Below are 17,296 nucleotides of genomic sequence, written 5' to 3'. Positions count from 1 at the left end.
TGACACATCATGTCATGTACATCCCTATGATGGAGGGGAGGGCAGTACCCATAATGGACCAGGCAGCATCCACATCTTTCTTCAGTCTCCTTTGTTCTTGAGCATTCACATTTCTGAACCAGGCCATGATGCCTATAGTTATTATGCTTCTCTGCCCTTCACCTGCAAAACTTTGACAGAGTATTGGGCGATATGCTCAACCTCCTCAAACGTCTGAGGAAGCAGCAGAACCAGAGGAAGTAGAGATACCAGTGAGCTATCTTGGTAATTGCATCAGTGCACTGGGCCTAGGACAAATCAGAGATGTGTACATCCAAGAACTTGAAGCTGTTGATGCTTTCCACCACTGTCCCGCCAATGAAGATAGATGCATGAGCCTTCAGCTTTCCCTTCCATTCATCTTTGTTTCAATCTTTGTAGAATTGGGACATTTTTAATACTTGGTCTAAAAATGAACATATCATTCTATGGGAACATTTACAGGCTTTAGAGAGGATAGAAAATAGATTTACCAGGATGGATCACAGTTTACACAAATAAAATGAAGTATTCCTAGTTGTTCTCCTGAGAGTAGATAAGGCAGTTTGTATTAAATAATGATTCAGAAGTAGTAAAACTATATTTAATAGGTGAAAATGGCTTACATCAGCAAGAGCTCTGGTTTTGACAAACATGATGGTCTTGGTCATTGGATTTTTCTGGTATTCCTCAGTCAGAATCTTCCTGACTTCAGTCAACTTGGGATTTTCATTAGTTGGGTCAGCTTCAATTCTTAGTATTTGCTCTTCCTTTGCTGAGGATTAAAATAAAACCACATAAATTGCTTGATTGGGGAGCTAAATCAGAAAGAGCAATAAGTAGTATTGATAATTATAAAACCAAGCATCCTCCCAGTAGTAGCTCTTTCTTTGTTGAGGACAAAAAAAAGTGAATAAATTGCTTGATATGAGGTGCTAAATCAGAGCGACACATTCCAAAATAAGAAACTTGCTGCAGTTTAAGACTTTTCCACGAGTTTTAAGTATGAGAAATACAAACTTTGATCAGTGATGAAAGCTAGATTTGGTAGGATATGATATTTTTGTCTAAATCCTGAGAAGTGAATTTCCACTTGCCCTCAAATTAATAAAGGAAATACTTGCGTTAATAATTATAGGATTAGAGTTAAAGGGACAAACCTTTTGAAATGCACAGGCTGCCCAAGAAGGTTAGTGACTCCCTTTGACTGAAGATCAATGAGACACGCAGGGTCTCCTCGCCACCCAATTCCTTGATGAATTACATGGCTTGTTCCGATGAAATTCCATGGCTTGTTCCGAAGCAGCAGCAAGAAGAGCTACTTGAAATGTCCCCAGGCAGCTGCCCAGTTGTGGTGTGGACCAACAAAGACCAAGCCTATTGCCTCATGTTAGCGAGGAATCATTTCATTTCATTTCATTTCAAATGACTCTCCTGGGGCCCAGGAACACCCCACCTTTGATAAGGTCCCGCACGGGAGACTGGTGACTAAAATGAGAGCACATGGTATTGGGGGTAGGGTGTTGACATGGATAGAAAATTGGTTGGCAGACCGGAAGCAAAGAGTAGGAGTGAACGGGTCCTTTTCGGAATGGCAGGCAGTGGCGAGTGGAGTGCCGCAAGGCTCGGTGTTGGGGCCGCAACTGTTTATCATATATATTAATGATTTGGAAGAGGGAATTAGGAGCAACACGAGCAAGTTTGCGGATGACACAAAGCTGGGTGGCAGTGTGAGCTGTGAAGAGGATGTTAGGAGGTTGCAGGGTGACCTGGACAGGTTGAGTGAGTGGGCAGATGCGTGGCAGATGCAGTATAATATAGATAAATGTGAGGTTATCCACTTTGGCGGCAAAAACAAGGGGGCAGATTATTATCTCAATGGGGTTAGGTTAGGTAAGGGGGAGGTGCAGCGAGACCTGGGCGTCCTTGTACACCGGTCACTGAAAGTTGGCTTACAGGTACAGCAGGCAGTGAAGAAAGCTAATGGAATGTTGACCTTCATAACAAGAGGATTTCAGTATAGGAGTAAATAGGTTCTTCTGCAGTTGTATAGGGCTCTGGTGAGACCACATCTAGAGTATTGTGTACAGTTTTGGTCTCCTAATTTGAGAAAGGACATCCTTGTGATTTGAGGCAGTGCAGCGAAGGTTCACGAGATTGACCCCTGGGATGGCGGGACTGTCATATGAGGAAAGATTGAAAAGACTAGGCTTGTATTCACTGGGATTTAGAAGGATGAGGGGGATCTTATAGAAAAATATAAAATTATAAAAGGACTGGACAAGCTAGATGCAGGAAAAATGTTCCCAATGTTGGGCGAGTCCAGAACCAGGGGCCACAGTCTTAGAATAAAGGGGTGAATAAAAGACTAGGTGAGAAAAAACTTTTTCACCCAGAGAGTTGTGTATTTATGGAATTCCCTGCCACAGAGGGCAGTGGAGGCCAAGTCACTGGATGGATTTAAGAGAGAGTTAGATAGAGCTCTAGGGGATAGTGGAGTCAAGAGATATGGGGAGAAGGCAGGCATGGGTTATTGATAGGGGACGATCAGCCATGATCACAATGAATGGCGGTGCTGGCTCGAAGGGCTGAATGGCCTCCTCCTGCACCTATTTTCTATGTTTCCACCCATGCCACCACAACTTCCCACACTTTACTCACCCACAGCTGATTGAATCAACACACAATGCTAGCTAATGTCAAGGGCCGCAAGTCTACAAGAAAACAACAGCGAGCCGTCAGCATGGGCTTTACGTTGGAATCTCAAATTGAAAATGAAGCGGGTGTGACTTAATCTGAACATTTACTGGATATAATTTGGCAGATGATATAATAGTGATCTTGTAATAGACGTTGAAAACATTGTTTCCGCCACGCCACAAATTTCAAGTCAATAAACATTGCCAGAATTAAACATTAAAACATTTTTGACTCATTTCCAAAAAAACATTAAGCCTGATAAAAGCTCAACAAATCTTACCTTCAAATAACGCTGTAAGTATCTGTTCTGTCTCATCATATCCACCTCCCTTCACATTATTGAAGAAAGACCCCAGGTATTTTACTGCATCTTTGGTACGTGCATCATCGTTGATAATGACAGCATCATTGTATTTCTAAGAGTGCAAATGGGATACAGTTAAAACAAGAAAACAGTTAGCAATTGTTATAATTTGCAGCAGCATCACAGGCATATAAACTCAGACAAACACACAATTGTTCAAATGTCACCATCAAAGTACATGAGGAAAACATTACTTGCCTACCATGGACTTGTTTTCCAAATGTGTACTTTTGCACTAATGTTTTTTTCTCCCAGTCTTCCTTTTCACTGTCTTGTAGGATTTGTGTAATTTATGTATAATTTGGGTCTCTGCGCATCCCTCTGCAATTGGATCCTCGACTTCTTCATCCACAGACCACAGCCTGTTCGAATTGGCAGAAACACTTTTCCTCATTAACAATCAGTACGGGAGCACCTCAAGGCTGCGTGCTCAGCCCCTCGCTCTATACTCATGACGGTGTAGCCGGACACAATGCGAACTCCATCTTCAAGTTTGACGATGCCATTCACGTTGTTGGACGAATTACAGATGGTGATGAGTCAGAGTATAGATGAGATCGACCAACTAACCAAATGGTGCCAGCACAACAAACCTGACTCTTAATATCAGTAAAACCATAGAACTGATTGTGGACTTTGGAAGAGGAAGGATGAGGACCAGCAATCTTGTTTAGAGAGAGTCAAAAACTTCAAATTCCTGGGCGTTCATATTTCTGGAGATCTTTCCTGGACCCAGCACACTGATGCAATTATAAATAAAGCACATCAACGCCTCTACTTCCTGAGAAGATTATGGAAATTCGATATGTCAGAGAGGATTCTCTTGAACTTCTACAGGTGTACAGTAGAGAGCATATTGACTTGCACTGGTTCGGCAACTTGAACGCCCAGGAGCGGAAAAGACAGCATAAATTTGTGACCACTGCCCAGTCCATCTTATGAAAGAAAATGAACATTTCAAAAGAGAAAAATATAGGGTTGGAGAGGTTCAAGGAGATATTTCAATCCTGAGCTTCAAGGTAGTTGAAAGCAGGTGAAAAGGTGGATAGTGGCATTGCAACATCAAGTCCACAGGCTTAAGGAATAATTAGATTAATGGACCATACATCTATTTTTTTTAAATGTGGGATTTAAATGTCAAGCAAAAAACAAACAAAACCAAGCAGCTGGAGGAACTGAGCAGATCAAGCGGCTTCTGTGGAGAAGTGCAGAAAAGGAGCAAAGATCTTCGAAGTTCCCGCTACAGATGCTCCCTGATCTGCCGAGTTGCTCCAAAAGTTTGTTTTTGTTCTAGATTCCTGCATCTGCAGTCTCTTGTGCAGTCTCCAGCTTAAATATTAAGTTGGGACTCCAAATATTGCAGCATACAGAAAACCATATTGTTCTTGAAACTATCGTCAACATACACAAACGCATTGTTGGGTTGGATACAGCACCAGTGCAAGTGTCACTCACCCGCAAGTGCTCAGTGTATGTGAAAAGAGCCCGACAAGTCTTCCGCTCCTTCTCCATATCCGCCATTTGGAGAACTTTGCACCTTTTCTGCACTTCAATGATCCACTGCTCGTACTTCTGAGACCCACGATTTTGATTCTTGATGTTCGACAGACCATCTGTCGGGGACAAAGCAAACATTGAGTGTTACTTGATTTCAAGCAACATGAGCCTGTGACTGTGGTGAGAAAAGGTGCATTTTAGGAAGCTGCCTCAATCCTTCTGCCAAAATAATCAGTCAGGCAAAAGGAAGACATAGAAGGCCCCAAATTATAGTGAAGATTGCCATTACTATTTGCAATGAATTTAACTATTTCAAAAGGTACTACAATTGATAAACTAAAAAGGAAAGATTTAATCCAGTCTGTAGGAAATAACCTGATCGAGACACACTGAAATGTTAATTCAAACAATCTCCCACGTACTAATTCAGAAGCCGAAGCGAGATCTGAGCCAAGTATAGCACGAAGTATGTGATTTTGCTGCTTAAAGTTAGAGTAAAAAAACGCAGAGCAGATTACCGATGTTGTAAATACTCTTGGCCATGTCCTCAACTTGAACCATTATCTGACGGATAATGTCTGCAAACGGATTCTTTGTACGCACGGCAGCCTTCCTCGTTTCTGTTAAGGATCAACATTGAAAAGAGCTGTATATTTAAACAGTTTCAATTTGCTTCATTATCTACACTGAAACACACAATTATTTCATTGCCCCCTCCCCTCAATCTCATTGTCAAAAGTTTTTTTAGATTGTTGTACCCCGTGAGTTTATTCTCAAATTAATTCTGCTGCATGTCCTGTCCACACATCACTGCACCCTTCTTGAATACCACTTCAGTTTCAATATTCTCCATTGCAAGTTTCTCCATGTCCTCTCCCATTTCTCTGCAAACTTCTCCAGCTCTGTTACAGGCCACTTTATTTTGCTCCCCATCTCTTCCATGATGATCATTCGTCTCCACAACCTCTCATGATTTCTGCTGGCCTCCGATTCCGGCTGCACTGACATCTCCAGGATTTAATTACTGCACTATTCACGAACACGTCTTTAGCTGCCCTTCATCAATCTTTAGAATCCCTCCCCTTCAAATACTTTGGAAGCTGGGAATCAGGTGCAGAAATACACAGCAGTTGATGATCAGAATAATTCTTCTGAAATTATATTGACCTGAAACTCTAACATTCGTTTATTTTCAACCATTGCTATCAGACCTGAATAATTCCTGCACTTCCTGTTCACATTCCTATTTGGTTTTAAACATAGAACATAGAAGAATACAGTGCAGAAATGGATCTTTCAGCCCACAATGTCCACAATATGATGCCAAGACCAACTCTTATCTACCTGCATATAATACATATCCCTCCACTATATATATCCATGTGCCTATCCAAAAGTCTCTTAAATGCTGCTATTCTATCTTCCTCCACCTCCAACCCTCACCACCGGTTGAGTGGGACAAAATAAGTTATTTGCTTCCTTTTCTTGCGATGTGCAAGTAAATTTTCTTAATGTAACATTTACCTAATGCAAGATCTGAATATAAATTCCACAGAATATACAGCATAGAAACTGGATACTAATTTCAGACTATCAGAGAATCCTTTGGTTCCTTTCCCCATCATTCACTTATTCTTAAACATATCCTTCCCATTCACTTAAACCAGTGGTAGTGAGTTCATTATTCTCGCCGGTCTAGGAAACATGCTTCTTTCAGCTGCCCAAATGGATTTATTAGTGATGATCATATATTGATGGCCCTGGTTCTGGTGTCCAACCCAAGAGGAAACATTTTTTATGTCTAACCTGCAAAACTACTTCATGATCTGAGACCTGCTGGGTGCACAATGGTACAAGAGACAAGTTGACTGGTTGATAGGAAAACAATTGAAAGTAATCTCAGTGGCTAGGCAATTGATAACATGTAAAGAAAACAAAGCACAAGTTGAATGGAACCACTCCTGTAGTAACGCATAAAATCCCAAAAGGAAATGTGATTCATTCATGGCTGACAAAGGAAATTAATGATTGTGTAAAATCAAAGGAAGACACATAAAGTTGCCAGAAATAGCAGAGGGGCTGATGAAGGGAGTATTTTAGAGCTCACCATAACAGAACCAAAAAAATTATTCTGAAAACCAAGATAGAACGTGAGATTGGTAGGACCAAAGGAAAAGACGTGAAGATGATTGTGGATCATAATATGGAAAAATGTTAGTCATCAACGTTGGTGCTCAAAGGAGAAAAGCAGGATATTTGTTTGATGGAGAAAGATTGGTTGGTGTTGATGTTCAAAGTTCCCTGGGTGTACATGTAGACATTGGAGGCCAATGTACAGGTACAGTGGCCAGTTAGGAAGACCTTGGGCAGCAATTAAGAATAAAAGATAGACCTGTACATTTAAAACCGTGACGATGAAAGATTTCTTCATTGGGATGGTGGCGAACCTTCAAATTTCTCCAGCCCAGAATGCTGAGGATGCTTAACCCTCTGAAGAAGGGTTTCAGCCCGAAACGTCACTTATTTCCTTCGCTCCATAGATGCTGCTGCACCCGCTGAGTTTCTCCAGCAATTTTGTGTACCTTAACCCTCTTGTTCATTTCAAATGGAGAATTATAGTTTTTTTTAAACAGTAAGGGAATTCAAGAACACAGTGCTGGAAAATGACTCTTGGAGGAAATCAGCCATGGTCTTGAAAGGTGCAGGAGACTCAATGAGCCAGATGCATATTCTACGCTCCCTTCTCCGACGTTGATATTAATGGCATGAATCAATTTATATTCAGTTTTAGGTATTGTGAATTGGGTAGAACATGAGTTATTTAATACAATAAAAAGGATTACCTTTAATTGCAGAATAAACATGTTTCTTTAGTTCTTCCCCATTCCTGTTTACAGTTGATATGTTTTCAGCATCAAGATTGGCACAAATTTGCAAAATATAACTCATTGCATCTTTGACAGAGCCAGCATCGCCAACTCCAATTGATGCCGTCAGCCCGACAATCTGTTGGGAAACAAACAACCTGTAATGTAACTTCCTGACTTTATGCTCAACACCCTAACTGATGAAGGCAATTGTATTGTATGTCTTTAACTCCCAACCTACTTGGGTGGCCACTTTCAGGGAGCTGTGGACTTAGAGCCCAAGATCACTCTGTACATCAATGCTGTTAATAATCCAAGGATTTTGCGATTTATGTTATACTTTCCATTGCACATAAGTTCCCAAAGGTCAACACCTATCACTTGTCTGATTAAACTCCACCTGTCATTTTACTGCCCATATCTCCACCGGATCTACATTCTGCTCAATCCGTTTCTATCCTTCCTCGCTATTCAGAACTCCACCATTTTTTATGTCAGCTGCAAACTTGCTAAGTTGCCTATTTACTCCTTCATTTACTCCAAATCATTTTTTATATTACAAACAGAGGTGCCAGCCTTGATCTCCGTGGAACACCATTGGTCCTAGATCTCCAGCCAGAGTAAGACCCTCCACCATTACCCTCTGCTTCAAATTCCCACAAATGCCAAACTGAAAATGGTTGGAAAATCTAACTTCAGTGATGTAAATTGAGGGATAAATATTAGCTCTTCCTCGTCAATATTACACACTGGGCTCTTTAACGTCAATCTGATCCAATAGATTGTGACTGTTAGTGCAGCAGACTTCTAATGCAGATGCCAGAGTCAGAACCAGACACACCATGTTAGACACTCTCGACCGCACTCTTAGACAGAAATACAGCAGGAAATTCATTGAGATTTTGTAAAATATCTTGTGAGTGAGAAATATTGGTTCAGGGATATAAATCCGTTGAAACTCAGACATTTGGCAACTGAGGACTGGAATTTCTGAACACATATCCATATCTTCTTTAAAACAAACTTTCTCAAACTTCAAGAAACTCTGCTGACATCTAAGCTCACACTAGATTCCACTCATCCAGTCCTCAATGCTTGGTCATCTATACTTGCCCCCTGTTTAACCAATATCTCAGTATTAACATTTTTTAAAATAGCGTTTTCAAATCCTGCCACGACACCACCGTTCCTTTCTCTGTAAACCACCTCAGCTATAAAAGCCGCCAACTTAGCTGTTCTCCTCCACTATCACAGAGCCAATATATATACAAGAACGTGCCTTCATCCCACTATGTCCACACCAACTATCTACCTCCCAGATCAACACAACTCTTCTTGTATTTTCCTTCTGTATCCCCATCGTATCAACTCCTCCCAAACACTGAATTAACACACTGATAGATAGCATGTGAGAGGAAACTGTAGCATCTGGGGAATATTTTAAAAGAATTGCAGACATTGAAGATCAGAATTCACAGAAGCTGTAAGGCAAGAGTTAACTACTGTGTCGCCATGCTGCCCATGTTTGTATTTTGCTTGCTTCACCACGGACATGTGTGCTTTCACCCTGCCAAGACCCTAACTCTCTTCCTAAACTTTCCCAACTCTCTTTCCCTTGTCAAGGCACTCATTAAAGTGCGGCTCATGTGCCCCAATACCTTGAGGTGTAATGCAAAATTTGTTTGATAACTGCTTCTTTAAATTTTGGGAAATTTTAACTACATGACAGGTGCTTTTTAATGCAAGCTGACGTTGAAGTGGAATTGTCTCTTGGAATCATTGAGTACTACAGAGAAACAGACATTTCAGCCCAAAGATAAACACCACATGCTGAGTAACTCAGCAGATCAGGCAGCATCTTCAGAGAAAAGGAATATGTGGCGTTTCAAGTTAGAACCCTTCTTCAGTCTGCCCAACACATCCATGTCAATCAAGATGTTCCATCGAAGTTAGTCGTATTTGCTGGCATTTGCTCCATATCCATCCAAACTTTTCTTATCCATGTACCTGTCCAAATGTCTTTTAAAAGTTGTTATTGTACCTGTCTCAAACACCTTCTCTGGCAGCTCATTTCATATACCCACCATCCTCTGAGTGAAAAGGTTGCCCTATTAAATTTGTTCCAATTAAATCTTTCCCCTCTCACCTTAATCCTATGTCCTCTGCTTCTTGATTCCCCTAGGGAAAATATTTTGTGCAGTCACCCTATCAATTCCCCTCACGATTTTATACATCTGTATAACATCACCCATTAGCCTCTTGCACTCCAAGGAATAAAGTCCTACTTCCCCAATATCTCCCTAGGCCAGGCCTTCAAGTCCTGGCAACATCCTCGTAAATCCTCTTTCCAGTTTACTCGTCCAGTTTCGGGGTTGACCGTTGGTGAAAGCAGTTAGATTAACAAGAAGGGGAAGGAATGGGCCGAGTACACAAAATGTGTTAAGAACTCAGCCGGTTAACAGCATCCGGGGACAAAGAAACCAGTTAATATCTCAGGTCAATGACCTTCAGAACTGGAGGAAGAGCCGGGGTTACTGTTTTCAATGCAGAGCTGAGGGAGGAGTGAGGTGTAGGACTAGAGACTATAGAGAGAATGGCGAGGATAGATCAGGTGAGAAGGAGCCCGAGTACTGTCCATTAGCAAAGCATTTTAATGAAACAGGAACACAATTAACTGCTGGAATCTTGCGTAGAACACAGGATGCTGGAGTAACTTAGTGGTTCAGGCTTCTTAGGAGAACATGGACCAGTGATGTTTCGGGTTAGGACCCTTCTTCAAGCTCAGGATAGGAAAGGCACGATAATGGGAAACAATGAGAGAGCAGTTTACGTAAAGTTGGAAGATTCAATGTTCATTCCAGGAGGTTGCAAAGTGCCCAGGTGCACTTTTGTCTTGTGGAATGGCAAGCATTTGGTCTATTATGTCTGCACACTCTCTTTTAAATAGCAGTGTTACTGCTGCTGCTCTTGTCCTAGAACCCTGGAAAAATTCTGTCACATTTTTACCTTTTCGAATTGGCTCCATTTGCCTTTCAGCACTGCATCACATAAAATCTCTTCCGAACCCTCTCTGACCCATGTAGAATGATTGGAGTTCTTTCAGTCATCTCCCTATAACTGACTCACTCATCCCAGTTTCATTCCATTGAAATCTCTTTTCCAAATCCCGAAATCTTTAACATCTTCCCCGCTATACAGTGTCTAGAATATTTACAGTATGTATACTGGGATCAATTTATATATATCCCCACGTGGCTTTGCCCATTTTGCTTCTGTCTAACATGTCTCCATTTATAGTGCTGGATGAATGTGAGAAATAACAACGAAAATCTGAAAATTCAGAAAGTTTAACCTGTGGAAATGCACTTGCAACCAGGCCCAATTTGAGATCCCGATATTTCCTCATTAAAACGTTGTAAGGATGATTTTTTGTTGTATTGTGGCATTCGTCAAATATTAGCAGGGTGAAGATGGAAAGTGAAGAAATATAGCCAACTTGGAGGAAATTCAGCAGAATCTGCGGTGTCAGGATTATGATATCGTTCATCTCGACGAACATCTCCACAGGACAGTTGCCTGCCACGTCGCCACATATTCCATACACTTTGAACCTGGAAGTGAAGATTGATAAAGGTTAGTTTTTCCATGGTAGGGGGAAAGCAAACTGGGATCTCTCACCCCAACCACTTTGGTCAATGGAGCAAACTGAATCAACAGAAAAAAGTTATACTGTGCATTTCATGATTTTGTGATGGCTCAAAGTACTTTACAACCAATTTGCTGCATTTTTTCCAAATCTAGTCATTATTGCAATGCGGACTAGGAAGCTAATTTGCAAAAATGTGATAAAGATCACATGATTAAAAGAAAGACGAGAATCCAGAACTAAGGGTCACAGTTTAAGGATTAGAGGGAAGCCTTTTAGGACCGAGATGAGAAAATCATTTTTTACACAGAGGGTGGTGAATCTGTGGAATTCTCTGCCACAGAAGGTAGTTGAGGCCAGTTCATTGGCTATATTTAAGAGGGAGATAGATGTGGCCCTAGTGGCTAAAGGGATCAGGGGGTATGGAGAGAAGGCAGGTACGGGATACTGAGTTGGATGATGAGCCATGATCATATAGAATGGCGGTGCAGGCTCGAAGGGCCAAATGGCCTACTCCTGCACCTGTTTTCTATGGTCTATGTTTCTATGTCTGCTTAAGTGATGTGTTTGGAAGGAATTGCAGATGCTGGTTTATGCTTAAGATAGACATAAAGTGTTGGAGTAACTTTATCAACGGGTCAGACAGCATCCCTGGAGAAAAAGAATGGGTGACATTTTGGGTTGGAACCCTTCCACGGACTGAAAGACAGCCTTTTCCTACCTCTATCTCTCTCCACCCACCCCCCACACTTTCAGTCTGAGCAAGGGTTCTGAGCAGAAACATCACCCATCCTTTTTCTCCAGCGATGCCGTCTGACCTGCTGAGTTACTTCAGCACATTGTGTCTATCACCTAATTAAATGATGTTGTTTGTATGAATACTCACCAATGTGTCCTGAGATCTTCTATGTTTATCTGAGAGAACAGAAGGGCTATAACCTCATGGGATCTGGCACTCCCTCAATCACAAGAGTGGCAAACTACATTTTTCTACTCAATTCTCTGGCATGTCACCTACCTGTCAGAGTTACGTGGGCTAACAAATTGTTACACCTAAAGACATTTCCACTGTTGTTTTATTTTTCTTGTACTTTATTCAGATCGTTTGATTTGTTTTTTCCCTTTGAGGTTGACAGTACTCTACTTATGGAAGGACTGGTCGGAAGTATGATCGCAAAAGGGAAGAAGCTATTCCTGAATCTGGTGGTGCACACTTTCAAGCTTCTGGTGTTGGGGAGACAGGGAAGTGGGGAAAGGAGGGGTGGAGTAGAGACAGAGGCTTGGAAGTGATAAGTATGGAAAACAATGTCCTGAACTGCAAAACGTCAGCATGTGAGCTTTCATTTGATTGTAAAATGGCAGGAAGATCACAGGAGTAGAACAACAGTGCTCAACCATGTTCTAAATATTCCGTTAGATCATGGCTGATCTGTGACCTCATCGAGCTTGATAGCTCAATAAGAATCATTGATGAAATGATTATTGGCGAGTTGAAGATTTTTTTAAACTTCAGGATTGGTAAAAGTGCTGGAGGCACATATCCATAAACTTAGAAGAAAACTGGATAAGTGCTTCAAGTCTTCTAACGTAAAAAACTGTGGGCTAGGAGATGGAAAGTGGATATATCTTCTAATAACTCTAATTATGCCCATCATCGATACAATTGGCCAAATGGCCTCATTCTTTGTAAGAGATTTCTAGGAAAACCCAAAAAGAAAATTTAACAAATTCTATTACCACAAAGAGGATTAATTTTTCAGCAGTGAAGATACATTATTCTTGTACAATTGGTCAACTCATAGATAGGTTACTGTGCACAGTTTAGCATTCAACGCAGTACAAAATAACACAGAAGCAAAAGAAAAAAATGTGAGAACACAGTATCAGAAGATGACAACTGCTGGAAAAGTCTGAACAGGCTGGATTATTTTAGCATCAGTTCAAGAGGACTTCAAAAGTCTCCAAAATAAATGGGCAGGTTAAATGTGCAAAGCCTCTTTCCACATGTATGAATCCAAAATTAATATTGTTAGTGATTTGAGTATAGGAGCAGGGAGGTTCTACTGCAGTTTTACAGGGTCTTGGTGAGACCACACCTGGAGTATTGCGTACAGTTTTGGTCTCCAAATCTGAGGAAGGACATTATTGCCATAGAGGGAGTGCAGAGAAGGTTCACCAGACTCATTCCTGGGATGTCAGGACTGTCTTATGAAGAAAGACTGGATAGACTTGGTTTATACTCTCTAGAATTTAGGAGATTGAGAGGGGATCTTATAGAAACTTACAAAATTCTTAAGGGGTTGGACAGGCTAGATACAGGAAGATTGCTCCCGATGTTGGGGAAGTCCAGGACAAGGGATCACAGCTTAAGGATAAGGGGGAAATCCTTTAAAACCGAAATGAGAAGAACTTTTTTCACATAGAGAGTGGTGAATCTCTGGAACTCTCTGCCACAGAGGGTAGTCGAGGCCAGTTCATTGGCTATATTTAAGAGGGAGTTAGATGTGGCCCTTGTGGCTAAGGGGATCAGGGGGTATGGAGAGAAGGCAGGTACGGGATACTGAGTTGGATGATCAGCCATGATCATATTGAATGGCGGTGCAGGCTCAAAGGGCCGAATGGCCTACTCCTGCCCCTAATTTCTATGTTTCTATATTTTGTATAAAAAAAAATTCTTCCCAGAGAAGGGCCAAAAGAGATATTGTTGTTGTACAGATAGATCCATGAACAGTTTAGATAATTTCAAAAGGAAAATGGGTGAACAAATGTGGAGGGAAATAGAAGGGCAGAGAGTGTGGGAGATGTGGACAAAGCTCCTGTGGACCATAAGCATCATTAGTTGAGCTAAATGCTTGTTTCAATGCTTCCTGCTCTTTATGTCAACAGAATGGGAATTGACACAGTCGAAAAGGAAAAGGTGAAACAAAAAGATACTGGAGATCACGAGGGGTTAAGTTTCAGCAATCATACTTGGTCATCTCGAAGTGGTTCTTAAACAATTCCAACTGCTGCTGAAAGACAGGAACCGTTGTGGCCATGAATCCAACTTTCCTTTTATTCTGGTCAGCACTGTCCATGAGGTGACGCTCAACAATGTGGAGGGCAACTATAGTCTTTCCAGACCCTTGGGGACAAAATAGAAAAAGTTATTGATTTGATCAGTACACCAGCATGGCTAAGATTGCCTCATAAACTTTGGAACAGTGCACTTCATTAATAGCTTCCCCTCCACATGGAGCCACATGTATGAGCAGAGTAACAAGAGTATTATCCCCTATGTGCTGCTTCATAGAGGGTTGGTTCCAGCCATTCCCTCATGGTTCTTCCCCAGAACTATGGCCAGCAATTCCACGCAGATACAGTGATGGCATTAATGGATTAAATGCGGGAATCTTGAAGAACTAAATGCGGAAGAACTGATCTGTTGGGAGAGTCTTAAAACTCACTCCCAATTAAGGCCATGTGGTCACTGGACCCGATGCAGTTTGTGGCACCTAATGTGTGAACCGGCCGATACGCTTCTTAAATTCTATACGTGACTACCTTTCACTGTTTGTAAAGTACTTTGACACAGCAGAAAAGGTGAGGCAGAGAGTCTATAAACGAATCAGCTCTTCTCGAACCAGGCCTGGGCAAATGCGCTCCATTTATATTACATTATGGCTGATCCTGAAATTAATTCACTCCACTGTACTAGTTGTTCAGGGGGTAACCAGAGAGGGGCAACAAATGCCTTCTTTGCCAAAGTTGCCCACACCTCAAAAGTCCTATTAAAAATAAAGTTGTGCCATCCAGCCATTAACTCAATCGAGTTTTTGAGGGTGATCGATGATGGGTGGGGGTGTGGGGAGGCAGTGGATGCTGTCTGCATGGATTTTAGTAAGGAAATTAATAAAGTCCCCCATGGTAGGCTGATCCAGATGGTTAAGATGCACGGGATTAACCGTGACTTGGTTGTATGCATTTGAAACTGATTTACTGATCGTACCATAGACATAGGGTTGTGGTGGAAGGACAATATTCAGGCTGGAGGTCTGTGACCGCTGGTATCTAGTTTACAATATGGTAAACAGTCTGATAAACACTCAAGGTATAAAATCAATGCATTTTAACAGTACCTTAGCATAGTAAAACAGTTCCATACTCTCAATGGGTATGTTAGCAATAAAAAATTGGCAGCTTGGTAGATTATAAATAAGCACCTATTATCCTCATCTATTGGAGTCCCGAGTTCTGGAATTCTAACTCTAACATATTCTGTTCAAGCTACGTCTGCCATAGGTGGAGCAATTAACATCAGGCATGTGCAAAAGGCATGGCCGATAAAACGCAGTTAGTTAATCATTCTCTTATTGTACCTGTAGGGGCACAAATAATAGTGTTGTCTCCATCAATTGCACTTTCTGAAAGCTCCTCTTGATATGCTCTCAATTCCATACGTTTAAAGTCATTTGAAATTTGTTGGCTGTTTGCTACATTTAAAAAAACGAAACACGGAAATAGTTATTTAACAAGGAAAGTAATTTCTGTTTCAGAACATTGTTGACGTCTACATTTGTGGCTGCTGCCTAATCCAGCCACAGTTAACTACTTGATAGCTTCAATCAACTACAGTTTCCAAGTAATAGACATAAAATGCTGGAGTAACTCATCAGGTCAGGCGGCATCTCTGGAGGAAATGGATAGGCGACATTTTGGGTTGAGACTTCTTCAGACCTTTCTCGACCTGAAATGTCGCTTATTCCTTTTCTCCAGAGATGCTGCCTGAACCTACTCCAGCATTTTGTGTCTATCTTTAGTGTAAACCAGCGTATGCAGTCCCTTCCTACACAGTTTCCAAGTAGACTGGAGCAAGGGTGGTCTTATAGGCAAGTTCCAAATCCCAAAGAGGTGTGAAAAGGGATTTGGAACATGCCTAGAAGACCATTCTGAATCTTCTAATTCAGACCTGTCGGTTATCTGTTGATTTAATGATTACACCACTGGGGATCATGCCTTTACAATCAAACTGTTAAACTGGGGGAATTTCCATCCATACTGCCACTCTCCTTAAAAACTTACTTATGATCAAACTTTTACTCTCCTGCCCTGATATCCGCATATGGATAGAAACATAGAAATTAGGTGCAGGAGTAGGCCATTCGGCCCTTCGAGCCTGCACCGCCATTCAATATGATCATGGCTGATCATCCAACTCAGTATCCCGTACCTGCCTTCTCTCCATACCCTCTGATCACCTTGGCCACAAGGGCCACATCTAACTCCCTCTTTACAAGTAAGTGTTTTCTTTGATATCCCTATTACAAAGTGTGTTTATAATAGGGCTATCCATCTGTTTGGAGGGATGGATGGAAACTTCCTCCACAGGAGCTAATCTACCAGCGTAGTCAACAAAATAACAATACAGTTCACATTTACGTGTATGGATGATTGGTGCACTGCTAGTATCCATGTCTTCTGGCTCCTCTGAATATTGCATGACAGACTCTGTGGTTGCAGAGCAATCAGATAAACCATCTGCGGAAAAGGGCCAAGTCACACAATTAGTTTTATAGTTTCACACATTTTAGATGTTCACACATTTGCCCTTATTAACAAATAACTACGAAGATGGTCACTACTATACCTGTCCCTATAACTCCTCCCTCGACTCCGTCCAAGAGCCCTGACAGGCATTTCAGGTGAGGCAGAGGTTCACCTCCTCCAACCTCATCTACTGTATCCACTGTTCCAGGTGTGAACTTCTATATATCAGCGAGACCAAGCGCAGGCTCGGCGATCGTTTTGTTGAGCACCTCCGCTCAGTGTGCCTAAACCTTCCTGATCTCCTGGTTGCTCAGCACTAACTCCCCCTCCCATTCCCACACTGACCCTTTCTGTTCTGAGGTTCCTCCATTGGCAGAGTGAGGCCCAGTGCAAATTAGAGGACCAGCACCTCATATTTCGCTTGGGCAGCTTATACCCCAGCAGTATGAATATTGACTTCTTTAGCTTCAAGTAACCCTTGGTTTCCCTCTCTCCATCCCTCCCCCTTCCCAGTTCGCCGACCAGTCTGACTGTCTTTCTGATTACATTTTATCTCCGATTGCTTTGTTGTCAACTTCTCCCAGCTCTCAATGATCTATTCCTTGATCTCCATCTCTTTTGATCTCTTATACTTCCTTATCTCTGTGATACCCTCTCCCCTGACTCAGTCTCCCATTT

At 41.7% G+C, this 17,296-nt stretch overlaps 1 protein-coding gene across 1 annotated transcript in view; it reads right to left on the bottom strand.

Moving 5' to 3' along the window:
• Positions 1-17,296, bottom strand: part of rigi (RNA sensor RIG-I) — a 40,396-nt gene that overhangs the window by 11,438 nt on the left and 11,662 nt on the right. Inside the window, exons 5-13 of the mRNA XM_055632462.1 lie at positions 16,511-16,609; positions 15,451-15,564; positions 14,063-14,216; positions 10,799-11,057; positions 7,423-7,585; positions 5,098-5,199; positions 4,538-4,695; positions 2,999-3,134; positions 645-793 (exon numbers count right to left, since the gene is read on the bottom strand). Coding sequence (XP_055488437.1) covers positions 645-793; positions 2,999-3,134; positions 4,538-4,695; positions 5,098-5,199; positions 7,423-7,585; positions 10,799-11,057; positions 14,063-14,216; positions 15,451-15,564; positions 16,511-16,609 — 1,334 coding nt within the window. The remainder of the gene's footprint in view (positions 1-644; positions 794-2,998; positions 3,135-4,537; positions 4,696-5,097; positions 5,200-7,422; positions 7,586-10,798; positions 11,058-14,062; positions 14,217-15,450; positions 15,565-16,510; positions 16,610-17,296) is intronic.

This window comes from Leucoraja erinacea, chromosome 3 (assembly GCF_028641065.1).
Source record: "Leucoraja erinacea ecotype New England chromosome 3, Leri_hhj_1, whole genome shotgun sequence".
Taxonomy (NCBI): Eukaryota; Metazoa; Chordata; class Chondrichthyes; order Rajiformes; family Rajidae; genus Leucoraja; species Leucoraja erinaceus.
This window is presented reverse-complemented; position numbering and strand designations above follow the sequence as displayed.